This window comes from Hoplias malabaricus, chromosome X2, assembly GCF_029633855.1.
Source record: "Hoplias malabaricus isolate fHopMal1 chromosome X2, fHopMal1.hap1, whole genome shotgun sequence".
NCBI classification, from domain to species: Eukaryota; Metazoa; Chordata; class Actinopteri; order Characiformes; family Erythrinidae; genus Hoplias; species Hoplias malabaricus.
Window position 1 is genome coordinate 39542366 of NC_089819.1, and position 18436 is coordinate 39560801.

General features: G+C 41.7%; 1 protein-coding gene and 1 long non-coding RNA gene across 2 annotated transcripts in view; one reads left to right on the plus strand and one right to left on the minus strand.

Annotated features, from left to right (window-relative positions):
* Window positions 1-18436, minus strand: part of LOC136677547 (tetraspanin-7-like) — a 59810-nt gene that overhangs the window by 9350 nt on the left and 32024 nt on the right. The window contains exon 2 of the mRNA XM_066655129.1: window positions 824-1012. Within this exon, the coding sequence (XP_066511226.1) occupies window positions 824-1012 (189 nt within the window). The remainder of the gene's footprint in view (window positions 1-823; window positions 1013-18436) is intronic.
* LOC136676281 (uncharacterized) lies at window positions 7260-11167 on the plus strand. The gene is made up of 5 exons (XR_010796275.1): window positions 7260-7342; window positions 7850-7945; window positions 9055-9120; window positions 10159-10226; window positions 10984-11167. It is a non-coding gene; the product is annotated as an uncharacterized lncRNA (long non-coding RNA).

Genomic DNA, 18436 nt, shown 5'->3' on the forward strand with positions numbered 1-18436 from the left:
AGCACCAGTCAAAAATTTGGACATCTTCCTCATTCAGTGCTTTTTCTTTCTTTTTTATTATTTTCTTCATTGGAAATAAATATGGAAGACATTAAAACTATTAAGGAACGCATATAGAATTATGTAGCAAACAAAAACTGTTAAACAATAGAGCAGACTATGTTTTATACTTTAGATTCTTCAAAGTAGCCACCTTTTGCTTTGATGACAGCTTTGCACACTTTCTGCGTTCTTTCAGTCGGCTTCATGAGGTCATCTCCTGGAATGTTTTTCAGTGAACAGCTGAGGCCTCGTCAAAAGTTAATTTGTAGAACTGCTCGCCTTCTTAATGTGTTTGAGACCATAACTTGGGTTGTGCAGAGGTAGGTTGGTACACAGTTCTAAACAGTGTATAGCGCTATTCCACCACTGACTAATATATATATATATATATATATATATATGTCCAAGCAAAAATATAGAAAATAAAAGGTATTAATACTAATAATAATTTATTTGTATTTTGACTATATACTTTTAAAGTAATAAATAAGGAAAAATTTGCTACTTTTTTGCTGCTGGGCTCCCCCTACAGTTGCAGAGCCTAAATAACTTTTTAAACACTGCTCAAAAACTTCAAGGGGAATGGGGAGGGAGTGGGTTTGAAGTCTTGACTCCAAAGGTTACTTAATGCAGTTTCTGCAGTTCTGAGCCTGGAGTAGGAACAATAGAGGTTCAATTCCCCTATTACAGGTCAGTGGTGCATCACGATGATTCTGAAGCTGTAATATTAAGGTAAAACCACTACTTAATGCTGCTTTAAATCTCTCTTTCGCCTACTTACCAGTTTGAGCATCCATGGGCTCCCCCTGCAGGTGGCGAAGCATCCGAACAGGCCGAAGACGATGATGGTGGTTCCAGTTCCAATGAGAACATACGGAGCGTTAGTGGAGTTATCAGCAATCAGAGAAATATAGGGACCAAGCATAAACTTCCCCCATAATCCCACAGCTAGCAGGATTGCCCCTGTGATCTAAAGAGAGACAGAGAGAGAGAAAGAGAGAGATAGAGAAAGTAGTGTCACTCAGAACCCATACCACATAACTGAATGTTTAAGTTCATACAAATTTCCATTTAAGTGAATTCTAGAGACCAACTAGAGGACTAATTTATAAAGGACCTCAGCAATTAATAGTTAGGCCTGATTTTATTTATTTACTACACGGTTTACCTAGAACTGGAATACACACAATAAAACAATTTGCAAAAAATACAGCTATATTAATTTTTTTCTTTATGACCTTATCCCTTACAATTAAGCAGACAGTGTACAAAGAGTGAGTTTGGGTGCTTTATTTTCAGAGATGGTTTATTATATAAACCACTGCCTAGTGTTTCATGAACACATTGTACATATTGTACAAGAGATAGTGTGTATAAAGTAAAGAAATACAATTTAATTTATATAATAACAGTGATATATTGAGGAATTTGGGTGTAAACAGTCTGCAAGTACAAAATATGACCGGCAGATGGGGATATAATCGCATGCAGTTGCTGTAACGTGTAATGTATAACAACCCAGTGAAGCAACAAAGACCTTGCAACAAGACAAAATATAGTTGAAGTCTAATTTATCGGTATTACAATTACGTCGCACCACATATTTTTTGAGAAAGGAAAGAGCGTCAAAGAACAAATAAACATTAAATATAGAAACACCACACAAAAACAGACTAATACACATAAACTTAACACTGAGCACAAGTCAGTAAAAACACACGACTGTGAGGAAAAAGATCAGAGGTAGTTCTACATCAGCAATTACTGTTGTGGGTATATCAATTTATTTATTTGCAATTTATTTTTCCATTGTTGAGAAAAAAAATGGAGGAAAATGGTAATTGCTTCCCCACAAATTTCCCTTTCTTACCCCAAATATGATTAGTGTCTGCAGTTTCTTCATTTATGTACTGGAGGTACATAAAATATGAAGGAGATATAATATAAAAAAGGCATTAATTCATTTATTTGGCAATCCAGACCTATGTTGGCATTAAAGCACACATTCATGCACATAAACACTAATGTGACAGTATTAACTGTAAATATCGTATAAAAGAGAAGAGAGTGATCACAGAGCAAGACATGCCATCTTTAAATGTCTAAGCAAGAACAGGAAACTGGGTTAAATAAATTCTCTGGGACATTACTTCTCTTGGCTTGGCTTTCACTGGTGCCCTGGGGCATGCTGGGACATTTCTGAGATGGCAGAATTACCCTTTTAAAGCTGATCTGAGAGCAGCTGGCTCCCATCTAATCAGTGTGTGTGTGTGTGTGTGTGTGTGTGTGTGTGTGTGTGATCTTGTGTGTCTTGAGGACACACAAGATCTGAACTGGGAACAGCTCTGAAATCTAACGTTTCAGATCTGGGACTAACTCTTTTTAACACGAGGCTAAATCCAGAGCAAGTGTCTGTAAAGTAGCACTTGGGAACTGTTTCATAACATCATAAATTAATTAGATAAAAAGGGGAAATGTGCTTTGCTTCTCTGGACATTATATTCCAGAGAATAACACCCCCCCCCCACCCCCCATTTTACATTTACTTTCCACTTTAGTAAATCACCTCATTCTAATTAGACTCACTGGCACCTTTATTAGAAAAAACCCTTATATTACCACTCACTGTCCTATTTATTATTAAAGCTCCTGTGGAACTTTTAGTTAATGCCCAAAATATAAAAGACTTTTATTTTGAAATGTCACTTCACTGTTTACAATAGCATCCTACGCTTGTAGCATATTATACAGTGATTCTGTATTCAACCATGACTGTAAATAACAGACAATTCAATTCTATACAATATTGTGATGGGTGCCACAGACTTTTGAAGGATCTGGACCTGTCAGCAGCCTCATCTGCATAGCTCCACTCTCTGTATCCTATTAATGCATGTTAAGTCTACATTTGGGGATTAGATTTGGTGTTGTTTAGGGGATTTGTGTGTGTATACACTTTCTTCAGATGTTTCAGCTGCTGGATAAAGCTCTTCTTGCTCTTGCTGCACACCCAAGTCCAAACAGCTTCTTGTTATTAATTATGACCTTGTTAGGACATAATACAGAGAATGCTTTACACTATTAAAATTGTATGGTAACACAGTGGGTATTTATACAGTCATTTGAGGGTAAATGAGAGATTTCTCAGAGGGCAACATTATATTCTAAATCAGATACCACTAACTTGGTGACAACATGCAGTAAATGAGTGTTAAAAAGGCATTTATGTTGCTGTGCGGGAACATCACTGTCATAGGTTTAAATACAGCAGCAGAAGAATTATACATTAACAACCAGAGTGATTCAGCACCTCTCTCCCTCTGTCAGAGATCTGTCTTTCTTTAGGGAAGTGCTAATTAAGGTGTGAAAAAAGACACAAGTGGGCACGTTTATATTTATGAGAGAGAGAAAGAGAGAAAGAGAGAGAGAGAGAACAGAGAGAATGAACATGAAATAGAGATAAAAAATAAATGGATAGAGGAATTAAACAACAAGAAAAGAGGGAAAAATGGAGAAAAAGACAAATTTCTATGTCAACCTGTTGTTATTCTTGGCATGTCTGATGTAGCATTAGAGAGAAAGAGAGAAAGAGACAGAGAGAGAGAGAGAGAGAGAGAGAAGGTAGAGGTGCTTTGCGTCACCAGCCACGAGAGAGAGAGGTGAGAAAGCGAGAGGCAGAGATAGAAAGAGGGTGAGAGAGAGAAGGGAATGAGTCAGGCTTTCAGACGGAACAGCCAACGCTTGAAATGAGCAGAGGGCATAAGAACGACTTTTAATTAAAAAGGAAACACAAAAGCTTATATCCAATATATTAATATATCACTATAATTAGGTTAAATGACAAAGGGATAGTACACAGAGGGAAAGGGGAAGAAGTGAGACTATGATGGAAAAAAGAGAAAAGAGCAAAGAATAACGTAGAGTCCACAGAAGGATTGAACTCACGGGCAATTGTGTGTGTGTGTGTGTGTGTGTGTGTATGTGTGTGAGAGTCTGTTTGGTAGGAGGGGCGGTGTTCTTTCTGGTCCCTACAATAAAGCTTATGAATTATTGATTGAAAATGAATGAATGATTCATCAGTGTGTCTGTTCCTGCCCCCTTCATCTGTCCTCCCGCTTTCTTTCTATTGTTTAACAGAGTCCTTCTTCCAAGAAAAAAAAAAAAAGATTACATCAACAAATAATGTTTATTTAAAAATAAAGTGATATTTTTGGGAAAAATCTCACTCAGACCTCCGCCTCCAGTGTTCTTGATCTCAAAACAATATACACATTATTTTAATAATAATCATGGAATAATAAGTGAATAAACACAGAGTTGTTTGTATTCAGTCCGAAATAAAAAGTAGTAATCAGGAGCTGCACAAAAGGGGGCCTAAGGGCACTAAAATGTGGGTGTGACCTAAATTGGGCTGTGGAGCAGAGGAAATGTCTTCTCTGGAGTGTTTCAGGTACATTCAATCCATTTGGGACGATTAGGTGTCCAGCACTAATAACCACAAATCAGTACCTCGTTGTACTTACGTTTACATGGCTGCCAATAAATCCTCACAGCAATGTTTAAACATCTAATATAAAGCCTTGTCAAAAGGGGAGAAGCTGTTACTGCAGAAAAAAGGAATGAATGCCTGAGCAATACCCTTCATTTCAGAAGAAACATTGGTCGAATGATACTCAAAAACATTTTTCACATTTATTATGTGATTTTGCACAACCCTTTTAAGGGTTAATGCAATTTATGTTAATCTTAACCAGTTTAATATTTTGAACTGTTATTTTTATGCCATTTGTCCATTTTATTGATTTTTGAAAAGAGATGAAAAATAACTGGCTTTATATCAGCAGTCATTATCTCCAGTACAGTCCAAAGCTGTGGCGATTTATATCCCTCTACCTGATGCTTGGAATGGAGCATGGTGACTTAAAGGGAATTGTGGGGAACTACAGTTCTCTCTGGTTAATTTACATTCAGAAGCGCCACTTCTTTTAAGGTGGAATGGTAGGTTTGAAAAAAGGCATGACTGTTGTTTGCATGTTGTCTGTTTTTATTCACTGTTTGAATTACCACAGAAATTCGGTTACTTGTTTACTGTTACTTGTTTAGTTTTGAAGCACATTCACTGTGTTTACTTTCATGCAGTTAGTGCTCTCCTGAATTTAGAGAGGGTTCCTACAAATATAATGTGAAACAACAAAAATATCAATATTCCTCATCTACGGAGCAGGAATAATACAAAATGCTTTCATGATTTTCAACGTTTGGATGGCTCTTTGCTGTTTTTCTGCTGTGTGCAGAGAGAGGAAGCCTAGCATGTCTGACCAAGCTACTTTGTTTTTTCACCTGTTCACTGACACTAGGGTTTCATGAACACATTAAACCAGTTTCCAGAACGAAGACAGACTGAATAGCAAATGGTGAGTGTTTTTTAATTACAATTGTGAATGTTGCCTTCAAGGTTTATATGAGATTATACAGTGTCCACATTTCATGCAGCTTAAATAGCTGAATTCACTTATTTTAAAGGATATCTACAAACATTTAAGCACAGTGTATCTGAGGTTAGACTTGCCTTGCACTCCCCATACCCCCACCCCAACACACACTGCTCTCTCTCTCTCTCTCTCTCTGTCTCTCTCTCTATCAGGCGACCCGCTGATAAGAACCCTTTCTTCCTCATAGAAGTCATAATTTCCTTTGAAAGCACATCCATATTCATCTCTGACAAGTCAGCTACGCCCCGGTGTTATGCTCAATTCATAGCTCCAGTTGTGAAAGTAAGAAGGGAAAAAAGACAGGGAAAATCAATTATTGCCTCTTGTCGCTGGGGACAACGTTATGTGACAACAGCAGGCATGGGCGCTATGGCAACTCGGCCCTTAGCACTGACTAAATCCTAGTGGTGTCTGAGAGGTTAGTACACGTAATAGCATCTTTTTGCAAGTATGTATGTATCTTTACACTTATATAGCGCCTTTCTAGACACCCAAGGACGCTTTACAATCCACACTGCTCAGAACACCCAGGACAGAGTGCCAATCCATATCTGGGCTCACACTCATACACCAGGACAGTTATTAGACAGAAGCCAATTCACCTACACTCCATGTTTTTGGACTGTGGGAGGAAACCGGAGTCCCCGGAGGAAACCCACGCAGACACGGGGAGAACATGGAAACTCCACCCAGATGGGACTTGAACCCAAGATCCCAGCGCTGGGAGGCGAACGTGCTAACCACTAAGCCACCGTGCCGCCCCCAAGTGTATTTAATGGAGTTTTTTTTTTAAAAAAATTATAAAAGCGATTTTTTTTACATTTGACTCTCCTGAGATGAATCTAAATGCTTTGCAGCTCCTGAATAAACCAATATATGTTCCACATACCAGGTATAAAACAGGTTAATTTTATACCACATGGAGGCAGCCATGTTTCTAATAGGTTTAGTGCAGTTGAGAGGTACATTAATGTCAATAAAGTTATAAACAGTGTAAATGTACCTTTAAAGGTACAACAGCTGTTTTTAAATTCCAATTGTGTTCCCTGAAAGGAACAATACATTCTCTTCACCAGAAGGAGAGGGTAACATTTGTAAGTTTTCATTATAGAACTGTGTAAAATAAAGAAATATAAGTCCTGGAGATGAAGTGGGGCATATAAATACAATACAATATTAAATTCTACAATTATAATAGAATAAGGTACACTCTAAAAAATGGTTGGGTTGAAATAACCCAAGTTGGTTCAATTTGTCAACCCAGCGCTGGGTCAAATAGGGACAAACCCTGCATTAGTTATTTTAACCCAGCTATGCTGGGTTACCAGTTTAACCCAACAGGCTGGGTTATTGACATTGACCCACTATTGGGTAAAAACAACTATATTGTAGGGTTACTGCAACCTTTGGGTTGGTTCATTTTTAATCAATTTAATGCAAGCATGCACACAAATATTATTCCAGGATATTTTTATTAATAAGCCAACAAAAAAAAATAAAAATATAATCAGTGTCTAGCTGGAATAAAAGACATACACTCTAAAAAATGCTGGGTTATGTTTATAACCCAATTGCTGGGTTGAGCATGTTGGGTCGTGATGTTGGGTTATTTTGACTTAAACTGGGTTAATAACAAGCAACCCAGCAGCGTTGGGTTGTGTATGCGGACCTGAAAGGGAACAGTCACGTCGTGCGTCGGAATAGGCGGGAAGCCGAGAAGCTCGAGCGAAAAGAAGAAACCGAAAAAACCGAAGAAACTGAAGCTGAACACCAGAGGAGAAGAATGTCTTTTGGCCGTGAGCATATTTGTAAGTTTTTTTTCATTTACATAAGTTTAATATATAGATTAAAACCGTTTTGTATTAATCGGGATCTTAGTTGAGTTCATATTTCTGGTCAGCGAGTAAATCCCAGTTTCCTGACTAACGGACATTATCATTCTGCCGAAGGAAATAAAGACCCAGGCTAACGTCACTAGCTACCAGACTCAGGTTGATTTTTACTAAACCTATATTTATGATGTTTATCGCTGTATCTTCTAGTGTACCCAATTTGGAAGTACTGTGTTTATTAACATTGGCGTTGCTTTGATGTTATTTCTTGCCTGCTAACGCTAGGTCAGTTATGCTAGCGGTACCTCAGATAAATTTCCTGCTCTGCGCCTCCGTGAGGTAGAACTAGCTAGCGTTAGCTGAGTTGAATTAGCTTCCAGCTGACTTAAGTTCACTTCTGCCGTTCTTGGACTGATATGGCCCGTGTGTGGTAGCCTTAGGGTATCCATCCATCCATTATCTGTAACTGCTTATCCAATTTAGGGTCGCGGGGGGTCCAGAGCCTACCTGGAATCATTGGGCGCAAGGCGGGAACACACCCTGGAGGGGACGCCAGTCCTTCACAGGGCTAGCCTTAGGGTATGTCATGCTTTATCCCTATTGGGATGTTCGCTTTTTATATGAAAGCCAATGCGCTAAAAAAAAAAAAAAAAAAAAAAAATCTGTACAGCACTCCTTAACCAGTGCTTGTGATTCCTTTGAAATGAATACCTCCTTTGCTTGTTTTTTTTACTTATATGAAACGAGTGATAAAAATCACGATGTGAAATCAGAAAATAGCTTTCCATCTTCGTATTAGAATTTTCATTTCCACCTTAACACTGGAAGCATCGCGCTTATTTGACCGAGACCGGAGCAAAGAGAGCCGCTGGTTTGACAGCTGTCACTAAAGTCTCCCTTCCACACCAAAACCAACACAACACACGGAGTAAAGTCAGTCACAGCGCTCAAATACACACCGGCTCTCTGTGCTCCTAGTGTTAAAATTGTCACTAGTCGAAGCTGATGTTGCCTTCCTTATTTATTTTTCCCCCTTCCACCTTAAAGGTCATTTTCGGAAGACGTTTGCTTTTTATTCTCCATTTTTCGTATTCAAATGTTTATTTCTACCTTAAACCTGTCAGTATATGAGGCTAACATTGGCGTAATTCACTAGCTTCTTGTTTGAATTAGTAGTTCCATCTTAAAAGGGGTAACTGTGATGATTGTTAGCTTTTTAAAAAAGTCTCTTTCCTCTTTGTTCATAATGCATTAAACACCTTTTAATACCACTCGTTATATTCGTAAAAACACAAACCACAAATATTTTACCTTTTAATACCCTTTATTCCTCATGTACCTCTTATAAAACATGCACTACACTAACTTTAACTAGTTGTTAACAGGAGCTGTGTATGAGATAAATATATTCATTTTTCCTATTCATATTCATTAGTGTTGCACCTTGAAATCAGACAATTGCACCCCAATATGGTGCCCACGCCAAAAAGATTGTCATTTCAACCCATGAACATGACGGGTACTCGGCAATGTGACGTCAGCTGCAACCCATTAATAAATGCGTAATATTATGTCAACACAGTGGATCATCTTGACTTTCTAACTTTACACATGGTGTTTTTTTTATTTGGTCATGTACTATGAAGTCTTGTACATGTCTTTCTAAAATGTTATGTTGATATCTGCAGTGACACATGGATGAATTTGTTCAAACGAAGACTGGAATCTTCAAACATTAATTCCTAAAATCGAAGGTATGTAAAATTTTTGTGTGCATCCTCTCTCTCACTCACTCAATTTTAGTTTTGCAACAATGTATATAATGTTTAAGGACAGTGAGTTTTCAGGTATAGACGTTTTGTCTATACACGAAAAAAAAACCAAGGTTTTGTCTCGGTTTTGGCCTCCCATCCCCACACAGTGTTTTAGGTCACTGAAAATTGAGATTTTGCAAAAATGCTCTCCCAAGGTGGAGACTTTTAAAAACAGGGTTGTCACTGTGCTCACGTGGATGAGGAAAACTGAGACAGCACATCTGTCTTTGTCTGAAATACAAATAGCTTTTCACTTCCTCTATATTAAATTACATCAGTCATACACTACACTGTACACAAGCAGATAGCAATAGATTTCAGATTCCCACATATAAATAAATATAAATGATGTTGTATTAGGAATATATAATGCACTGTTAAGATTTAGATTCAGTAAGTCAATGACTTGCGTAGTGCACTACATAGGGAGTATTGAGTGATTTGAGATTAAAACTCAGGCTTCATGGTGTTTTGATGTCCTGCTTAAAGGGAATGTCTACATTTGTTGGAAAACACAGTTCTCTCCGTTTTGTTTACATTCGTAAGTTTTGCGTCTTTTAAGGTAAACGCCATGTTTGAGGGGGAGAAAACTTTAAGTTTTATTCTTTGTTTGAATTACCACAGAAACTCATTTATAACTCGAGTAGTTAAGTTTTGTAGCGCTTTCGGTGATTAAATTCTTTACTCTCCTTTTCAAAATAAAATTTTTTTTTCATTAAAAGACAAGTGTTGTTTTTAATACTACACAACAGTTACCTTAAAAATCAGTGATGACCTTTAAATGACAACTATTTGGTAAACAACACTTTAAACTTTTGTACGCATATTGAGGTATGTATAAAGCATGTATTTGTCCCCAGAGCACTGACCCGGAAAATTTTGTTTTATATTTAGGTTTAAAATCTTTTATTTTTTAATCACATTTCTTTTTTTTTTAAATATATTTAAAAAATGTATTTTATTACCTCTACTCCTCAGCGTCTGCTGTGACTGTGGACAGGGCTATGCAAGAGTGGCTTAAGGACAACATTCATCCACCAAGCCAGGTTAGACAATACATGAAGGTGACTGCAATCCATAGAGCTAATGGATAAGGGAGAATCGGACCAAAACAGTTGTAGAAATACTACAAGAATATCCACGTCTGTTGGACATATGGAGAGAGATTAGTCTCAAAATACTTTACAAATGTGTAAATGTTAATCCACAAATTAAACACAAGTCATAAATTTGTTTCACTGTTCACAAATGAACACCCAATCTGTGTCTCACAGTCTGTAGTTTGTACAAATAGTTACATTCATAAACACACGTGTTTGTTTTTCATAGACATATCACAATTTTATGCAAAAATAAATACATTTGTTTAAATTTACATTGTAAATATTTGTAAAGTCGAAGTCTCGAATTTAAAATTTATATAATTGTTGACTTTTTTATTCTTATAGGCTTTAGACAATTACATTTAAAGCATTTTTATTTTAAATGTGCGAACATGGGAAAATATCAGTAAAATATAATGTAAAGTTGGGGTAAACATAACAAAGAAAGGCAACTGATACGCTATCAAAGCTAGCATCTGTCCAAACATATCATTACTCTAAAAGCTTACAGGTGTCCAGGCTGTAGGCCACAAATGTGCAGGTGCTTTTTATTTCTGTTATATAGTACAAACGCTTAACCTATTGTGGGCTGTACCCTGGAATTCCATGTGAGTTAGTTTGTGATTTTATTGATTTATTCACTCATTCATACATTAATTCATTTTCCTCTTTCCCACCTTTGCTCACTTTGTTTTCCTAGGTTGGAAGTAATATGGCTGAGTATTTAAGACATACCAAGGACACCAGGGAGCTTCCATATGTTCTGATGCTTGGGGACTGCAGTCGTTGTTCTCAAGCTTTTGTAATCATCAGTGGAGAAGCTCTGGAGCAGAGCACACTACTGAGAGCAGTGGATGTTTGCTTCAAAGCATTTTACGTATTTGACCTCCAAATATCTTGTTGTCATTTATTAATTGTATTTTCAATAACATTTATAACCTGAAGAAAAATAATTTGAACTTGTTTTTTGTGGACTTCTGGACTAGATATGTTTCTTGGTAAATTATTTTGTGTTGCTTGATTCTCCTGTTGTCTGTGTGTATAAACAATATAAATACACTTTACATTTTATTTTTGAATATTTTAAATGAAAATAAAAATCTACAATACTTTGATAACTTGACTATTGTATGTACACTCTAAAAAATGGTTGGGTTGAAATAACCCAAGTTGGTTCATCTTTAATCAATTTAATGCAAGCATGCACACAAATATTATTCCAGAATATTTTTATTAATAAGCCAACAAACAAAAATAAGAATATAATCAGTGTCTAGCTGGAATAAAAGACATACGTACAATAGTCAAGTTATCAAAGTATTGTAGATTTTTATACATTTAAAATATTCAAAAATAAAATGTAAAGTGTATTTATATTGTTTATACACACAGAGAACAGGAGAATCAAGCAACACAAAGTAATTTACCAAGAAACATATCTAGTCCAGAAGTCCACAAAAAACAAGTTCAAATTATTTTTCTTCAGGTTTTAAATGTTATTGAAAATACAATTAATAAATGACAACAAGATATTTGGAGGTCAAATACGTAAAATGCTTTGAAGCAAACATCCACTGCTCTCAGTAGTGTGCTCTGCTCCAGAGCTTCTCCACTGATGATTACAAAAGCTTGAGAACAACGACTGCAGTCCCCAAGCATCAGAACATATGGAAGCTCCCTGGTGTCCTTGGTATGTCTTAAATACTCAGCCATATTACTTCCAACCTAGGAAAACAAAGTGAGCAAAGGTGGGAAAGAGGAAATTGAATTAATGTATGAATGAGTGAATAAATCAATAAAATCACAAACTAACTCACATGGAATTCCAGGGTACAGCCCACAATAGGTTAAGCGTTTGTACTATATAACAGAAATAAAAAGCACCTGCACATTTGTGGCCTACAGCCTGGACACCTGTAAGCTTTTAGAGTAATGATATGTTTGGACAGATGCTAGCTTTGATAGCGTATCAGTTGCCTTTCTTTGTTATGTTTACCCCAACTTCACATTATATTTTACTGATATTTTTCCCATGTTCGCACATTTGAAATAAAAATGCTTTAAATGTAATTGTCTAAAGCCTATAAGAATAAAAAAGTCAACAATTATATAAATTTTAAATTCGAGACTTCGACTTTACAAATATTTACATGTCACGCCTTCGTCCTGTCAGTTTGTTGTCCCCGCCATGTGCTTTATTTGCACATGGCTCCGTTTTGTTTATGTTCGAGTCTCCGCCTTTGTTCCGCCTCCTCGTCCGTGTCATGTGTTACCCGTCCTCGTTATCTGTCCAGGTGTGTCTCGTTTGTCTCTGTATTTAAGCCCTATTGTGTCACGTCCTGTTTGTCGTACATTTTGATTCACATTCTCGTTTGTCATGTTTAGTCAGTCGTGTTTTCAAGTCTGTCCGTCTGTCTCCACAGTTTCTCCTTTCTCGTTTGTTTTGTCGTGTTCTCCGTGAGGTCCTGTCGTTTAGTGTTATTCTCCTTTTCGTTATATTCCAGTTCTCTGTCTTGTTGTTTAGCTTAATATGTCTAGGTTCATCTCTGTTTGTCTTGTTGCCGCTGTTTAATTAAAAGAACCCGTGTTTTAGCGAATGCGTCCGCCTTCCTCAATCCGCCCCTCGCTCCTGACAGAATGTACGACCACAAGGACGCAGCTAGCGCGGATTACTACCTCAAGGGGTGTGCCGTTCGCCGGACTCCATTCCGCACAGGCCCCAAAGATCCTGTGGGGGAGGCTTTGAAAGCGGCCTCGGAATGGAGTCGCCGGCTCCAGCTCCTGCCTGGCGCTGTTCCGGATCCTATAGCGGTGGAGTCGACTCGGGAATCGAGTCGTTGCGCCAGCGGGAGTCGAAAGAGTCGGCGGAAGAACCGTGCTGGAGTTCCCCCCTCGACGGAGGATTACCCCCTCAGGTCCGGGGAAATTTTTGGGGGGGCGTTAAGGGTAGGGGCTGTTAGCCTCACCTCCGTACCTCTGAGGCCTGAGGCTAACAGGGGCGCACCTCGAGGTGATCTGATGGGTGCGCCTGTGAAACCCCCTAAACCCTTTACAGCTCCAGCGCGAGCCCGGCGAGCAGCACGAACTCCTGTCCTCGAGAGCGCGGCTCCTCCTGCCGCGCCTGTCTTCGTTAACGCGGCTCCTCCTGCCGCGCCTGTCTTCGTTAACGCGGCGCCTCCTGCCGCGCCTGTCTTAGTTAACGCGGCGCCTCCAGCTGCGCCTGTCCTCGAGAGCGCGGCACCTCCAGCCGCGCCTATCTTCGTGAGCGCGACACGCGCCTCTCCAGTCTTCGTGGACGACGTCGCAGATTCATCTGCCTCCGTGGACGTCGTCGCACGTTCTTCAGTCTTCATGGACGTCGCTGCAGGCTCCCCTGCCTCCGAGGACGACGTCGCTGCAGGCTCCCCTGCCTCCGAGGACGACGTCGCTGCAGGCTCCCCTGCCTCCGAGGACGACGTCGCTGCAGGCTCCCCTGCCTCCGAGGACGACGTCGCTGCAGGCTCCCCTGCCTCCGAGGACGACGTCGCTGCAGGCTCCCCTGCCTCCGAGGACGACGTCGCTGCAGGCTCCCCTGCCTCCGAGGACGACGTCGCTGCAGGCTCCCCTGCCTCCGAGGAGGACGTTGCAGGTTCTCCTGTCTCAGTGATGGCGGCACCCGCCGCTCCAGTGTCCGTGATGGCGGCACCCGCCGCTCCTGTCTCGGTGATGGCGGCACCCGCCGCTCCAGTGTCCGTGATGGCGGCACCCGCCGCTCCAGTGTCCGTGATGGCGGCACCCGCCGCTCCAGTGTCCGTGATGGCGGCACCCGCCGCTCCAGTGTCCGTGATGGCGGCACCCGCCGCTCCAGTGTCCGTGATGGCGGCACCCGCCGCTCCTGTCCCGGTGATGGCGGCACCCGCCGCTCCAGTGTCCGTGACGGCGGCACCCGCCGCTCCAGTGTCCGTGACGGCGGCACCCGCCGCTCCTGTCCCCGTGACTATGGCGGCTCCCGCCGCTCCTGTCCCCGTGACTATGGCGGCTCCCGCCGCTCCTGTCCCCGTGACTATGGCGGCTCCCGCCGCTCCTGTCCCCGTGACTATGGCGGCTCCCGCCGCTCCTGTCCCCGTGACTATGGCGGCTCCCGCCGCTCCTGTCCCCGTGACTATGGCGGCACCCGCCGCTCCAGTCCCCGTGATGGCGGCACCCGCCGCTCCAGTCCCCGTGATGGCGGCACCCGCCGCTCCAGTGTCTGTGATGGCGGTACCCGCCGCTCCTGTCCCCGTGCCTATGGCGGCTCCCGCCGCTCCTGTCCCCGTGACTATGGCGGCTCCCGCCGCTCCTGTCCCCGTGACTATGGCGGCTCCCGCCGCTCCTGTCCCCGTGACTATGGCGGCTCCCGCCGCTCCTGTACCCGTGACTGTGGCTACGGCCTCTCCTGTCCCCGTGACTGTGGCTACGGCCTCTCCTGTCCCCGTGACTGTGGCTACGGCCTCTCCTGTCCCCGTGACTGTGGCTACGGCCTCTCCTGTACCCGTGACTGTGGCTACGGCCTCTCCTGTACCCGTGACTGTGGCTACGGCCTCTCCTGTACCCGTGACTGTGGCTACGGCCTCTCCTGTACCCGTGACTGTGGCTACGGCCGCTCCTGTCCCCGTGACTGTGGCTACGGCCTCCCCTGTCTATGTCCGTAGGTCGGCCCGAAGGACTTCAGGGCCGATCCCCAGAACTGTGCCCAGGCTGGTTCCTCAGACTGCCACACAGACATTAGCCAGTCCTGGGCACCCCCCTGTTACTTTGGTTCCATTGTCTGTCCCTGTCCTGGTTCCCGTCTCTGTCCTTGTCCCTGTACCCGTTTCTGCCTTTGTGTCTGTCCCGGTCCCTGTCACTGTGTTTGTGTCTGTCCCCCTGAATGTCTTGGTCCCTGTTCCCCTACCTAGTCCAGTCCAGTTTCCTGTGAGTCCTGTCCAGTTCCCTGTCAGCCCTGTCCAGTCTATGTTTCAACCCCCTGTCCAGTCTCAAGTCTCGTCTCCTCTCCAGTCCCCGTTTCAACCCTCGGTCCTGTCTCCATTCCAGTCCCCTGTCCTGTCTCCTGCCCATGTCCAGTCTTTGGTCCCCAAACATGTCCAGTCCCCTGTTAGTCCTGTCCAGGCCCCATTTCAACCCTATGTCCCGTCTCCTGTCCAGTCCTTGTTTCAACCCTCTGTCTCGTCTCCTGTCCAGTCCACTGTCCCCAAACATGTCAAGTCACGGTATCCATCCCGCGTTCAGTCACCTGTCCCGTCTCCTGTCCAGTCTCATGTCCAGTCCCCTGTTAGTCCTGTCCAGTCTCTGTTTCAGACCCCTGTCCAGTCTCATGTCCAGTCCCCTATTAGTCCTGTCCAGTCCCCGTTTCAACCCTCTGTCCTGTCTCATGTCCAGTCTCCGTATCCGTCTAGTGTCATGTCACCTGTCCTGTCTTCTGTCCAGTCACATACCCCTGTCCAGTCTAATGTTCCTATCCTGTCCAGTGTCTTGTCACCAGTCTCTGCTCCCGTCCAGTCCCAGCACCCGGTCCTGTCATCAGTCCCGTCTCCATTCCAGTCCCCTGTTCATGTCCAGTCTTCTGTCCCCAAATGTGTCCAGTCTCCGTATCCGTCCCACGTTCAGTCCCCTGTCTTGTCTCCAGTCCAGTCTCCCGTCAATTCCCATGTGTCCACTCCTGTCCTGTCCAGTCCGTTCTCGTCTCTTGTGGCCCCCCTTTGTCAGTCTCCTGTCATGTCCCATGTCCCGTCTAGTATATTCGGTCCTGTCGTGTCCCCAGCTCCTGTGTCTGTTCCCGTCCTGTCCTGAGTCCTGTCACCCGTTGGTTTGTTGTCCTGTCTTGTTTTCCGTGCCCTCTCCTGTGCCAGCTCCTGGGGGGTTTAGGAGTACGCGCCCAGGAGTTGCGCGTTCTTGGGGGGGGCATCTGTCACGCCTTCGTCCTGTCAGTTTGTTGTCCCCGCCATGTGCTTTATTTGCACATGGCTCCGTTTTGTTTATGTTCGAGTCTCCGCCTTTGTTCCGCCTCCTCGTCCGTGTCATGTGTTACCCGTCCTCGTTATCTGTCCAGGTGTGTCTCGTTTGTCTCTGTATTTAAGCCCTATTGTGTCACGTCCTGTTTGTCGTACATTTTGATTCACATTCTCGTTTGTCATGTTTAGTCAGTCGTGTTTTCAAGTCTGTCCGTCTGTCTCCACAGTTTCTCCTTTCTCGTTTGTTTTGTCGTGTTCTCCGTGAGGTCCTGTCGTTTAGTGTTATTCTCCTTTTCGTTATATTCCAGTTCTCTGTCTTGTTGTTTAGCTTAATATGTCTAGGTTCATCTCTGTTTGTCTTGTTGCCGCTGTTTAATTAAAAGAACCCGTGTTTTAGCGAATGCGTCCGCCTTCCTCAATCCGCCCCTCGCTCCTGACATTACAATGTAAATTTAAACAAATGTATTTATTTTTGCATAAAATTGTGATATGTCTATGAAAAACAAACACGTGTGTTTATGAATGTAACTATTTGTACAAACTACAGACTGTGAGACACAGATTGGGTGTTCATTTGTGAACAGTGAAACAAATTTATGACTTGTGTTTAATTTGTGGATTAACATTTACACATTTGTAAAGTATTTTGAGACTAATCTCTCTCCATATGTCCAACAGACGTGGATATTCTTGTAGTATTTCTACAACTGTTTTGGTCCGATTCTCCCTTATCCATTAGCTCTATGGATTGCAGTCACCTTCATGTATTGTCTAACCTGGCTTGGTGGATGAATGTTGTCCTTAAGCCACTCTTGCATAGCCCTGTCCACAGTCACAGCAGACGCTGAGGAGTAGAGGTAATAAAATACATTTTTTAAATATATTAAAAAAAAAAAAAGAAATGTGATTAAAAAATAAAAGATTTTAAACCTAAATATAAAACAAAATTTTCCGGGTCAGTGCTCTGGGGACAAATACATGCTTTATACATACCTCAATATGCGTACAAAAGTTTAAAGTGTTGTTTACCAAATAGTTGTCATTTAAAGGTCATCACTGATTTTTAAGGTAACTGTTGTGTAGTATTAAAAACGACACTTGTCTTTTAATGAAAAAAAAAATTTATTTTGAAAAGGAGAGTAAAGAATTTAATCACCGAAAGCGCTACAAAACTTAACTACTCGAGTTATAAATGAGTTTCTGTGGTAATTCAAACAAAGAATAAAACTTAAAGTTTTCTCCCCCTCAAACATGGCGTTTACCTTAAAAGACGCAAAACTTACGAATGTAAACAAAACGGAGAGAACTGTGTTTTCCAACAAATGTAGACATTCCCTTTAAGCGGGACATCAAAACACCATGAAGCCTGAGTTTTAATCTCAAATCACTCAATACTCCCTATGTAGTGCACTACGCAAGTCATTGACTTACTGAATCTAAATCTTAACAGAGCATTATATATTCCTAATACAACATCATTTATATTTATTTATATGTGGGAATCTGAAATCTATTGCTATCTGCTTGTGTACAGTGTAGTGTATGACTGATGTAATTTAATATAGAGGAAGTGAAAAGCTATTTGTATTTCAGACAAAGACAGATGTGCTGTCTCAGTTTTCCTCATCCACGTGAGCACAGTGACAACCCTGTTTTTAAAAGTCTCCACCTTGGGAGAGCATTTTTGCAAAATCTCAATTTTCAGTGACCTAAAACACTGTGTGGGGATGGGAGGCCAAAACCGAGACAAAACCTTGTTTTTTTTTCGTGTATAGACAAAACGTCTATACCTGAAAACTCACTGTCCTTAAACATTATATACATTGTTGCAAAACTAAAATTGAGTGAGAGAGAGAGAGGATGCACACAAAAATTTTACATACCTTCGATTTTAGGAATTAATGTTTGAAGATTCCAGTCTTCGTTTGAACAAATTCATCCATGTGTCACTGCAGATATCAACATAACATTTTAGAAAGACATGTACAAGACTTCATAGTACATGACCAAATAAAAAAAACACCATGTGTAAAGTTAGAAAGTCAAGATGATCCACTGTGTTGACATAATATTACGCATTTATTAATGGGTTGCAGCTGACGTCACATTGCCGAGTACCCGTCATGTTCATGGGTTGAAATGACAATCTTTTTGGCGTGGGCACCATATTGGGGTGCAATTGTC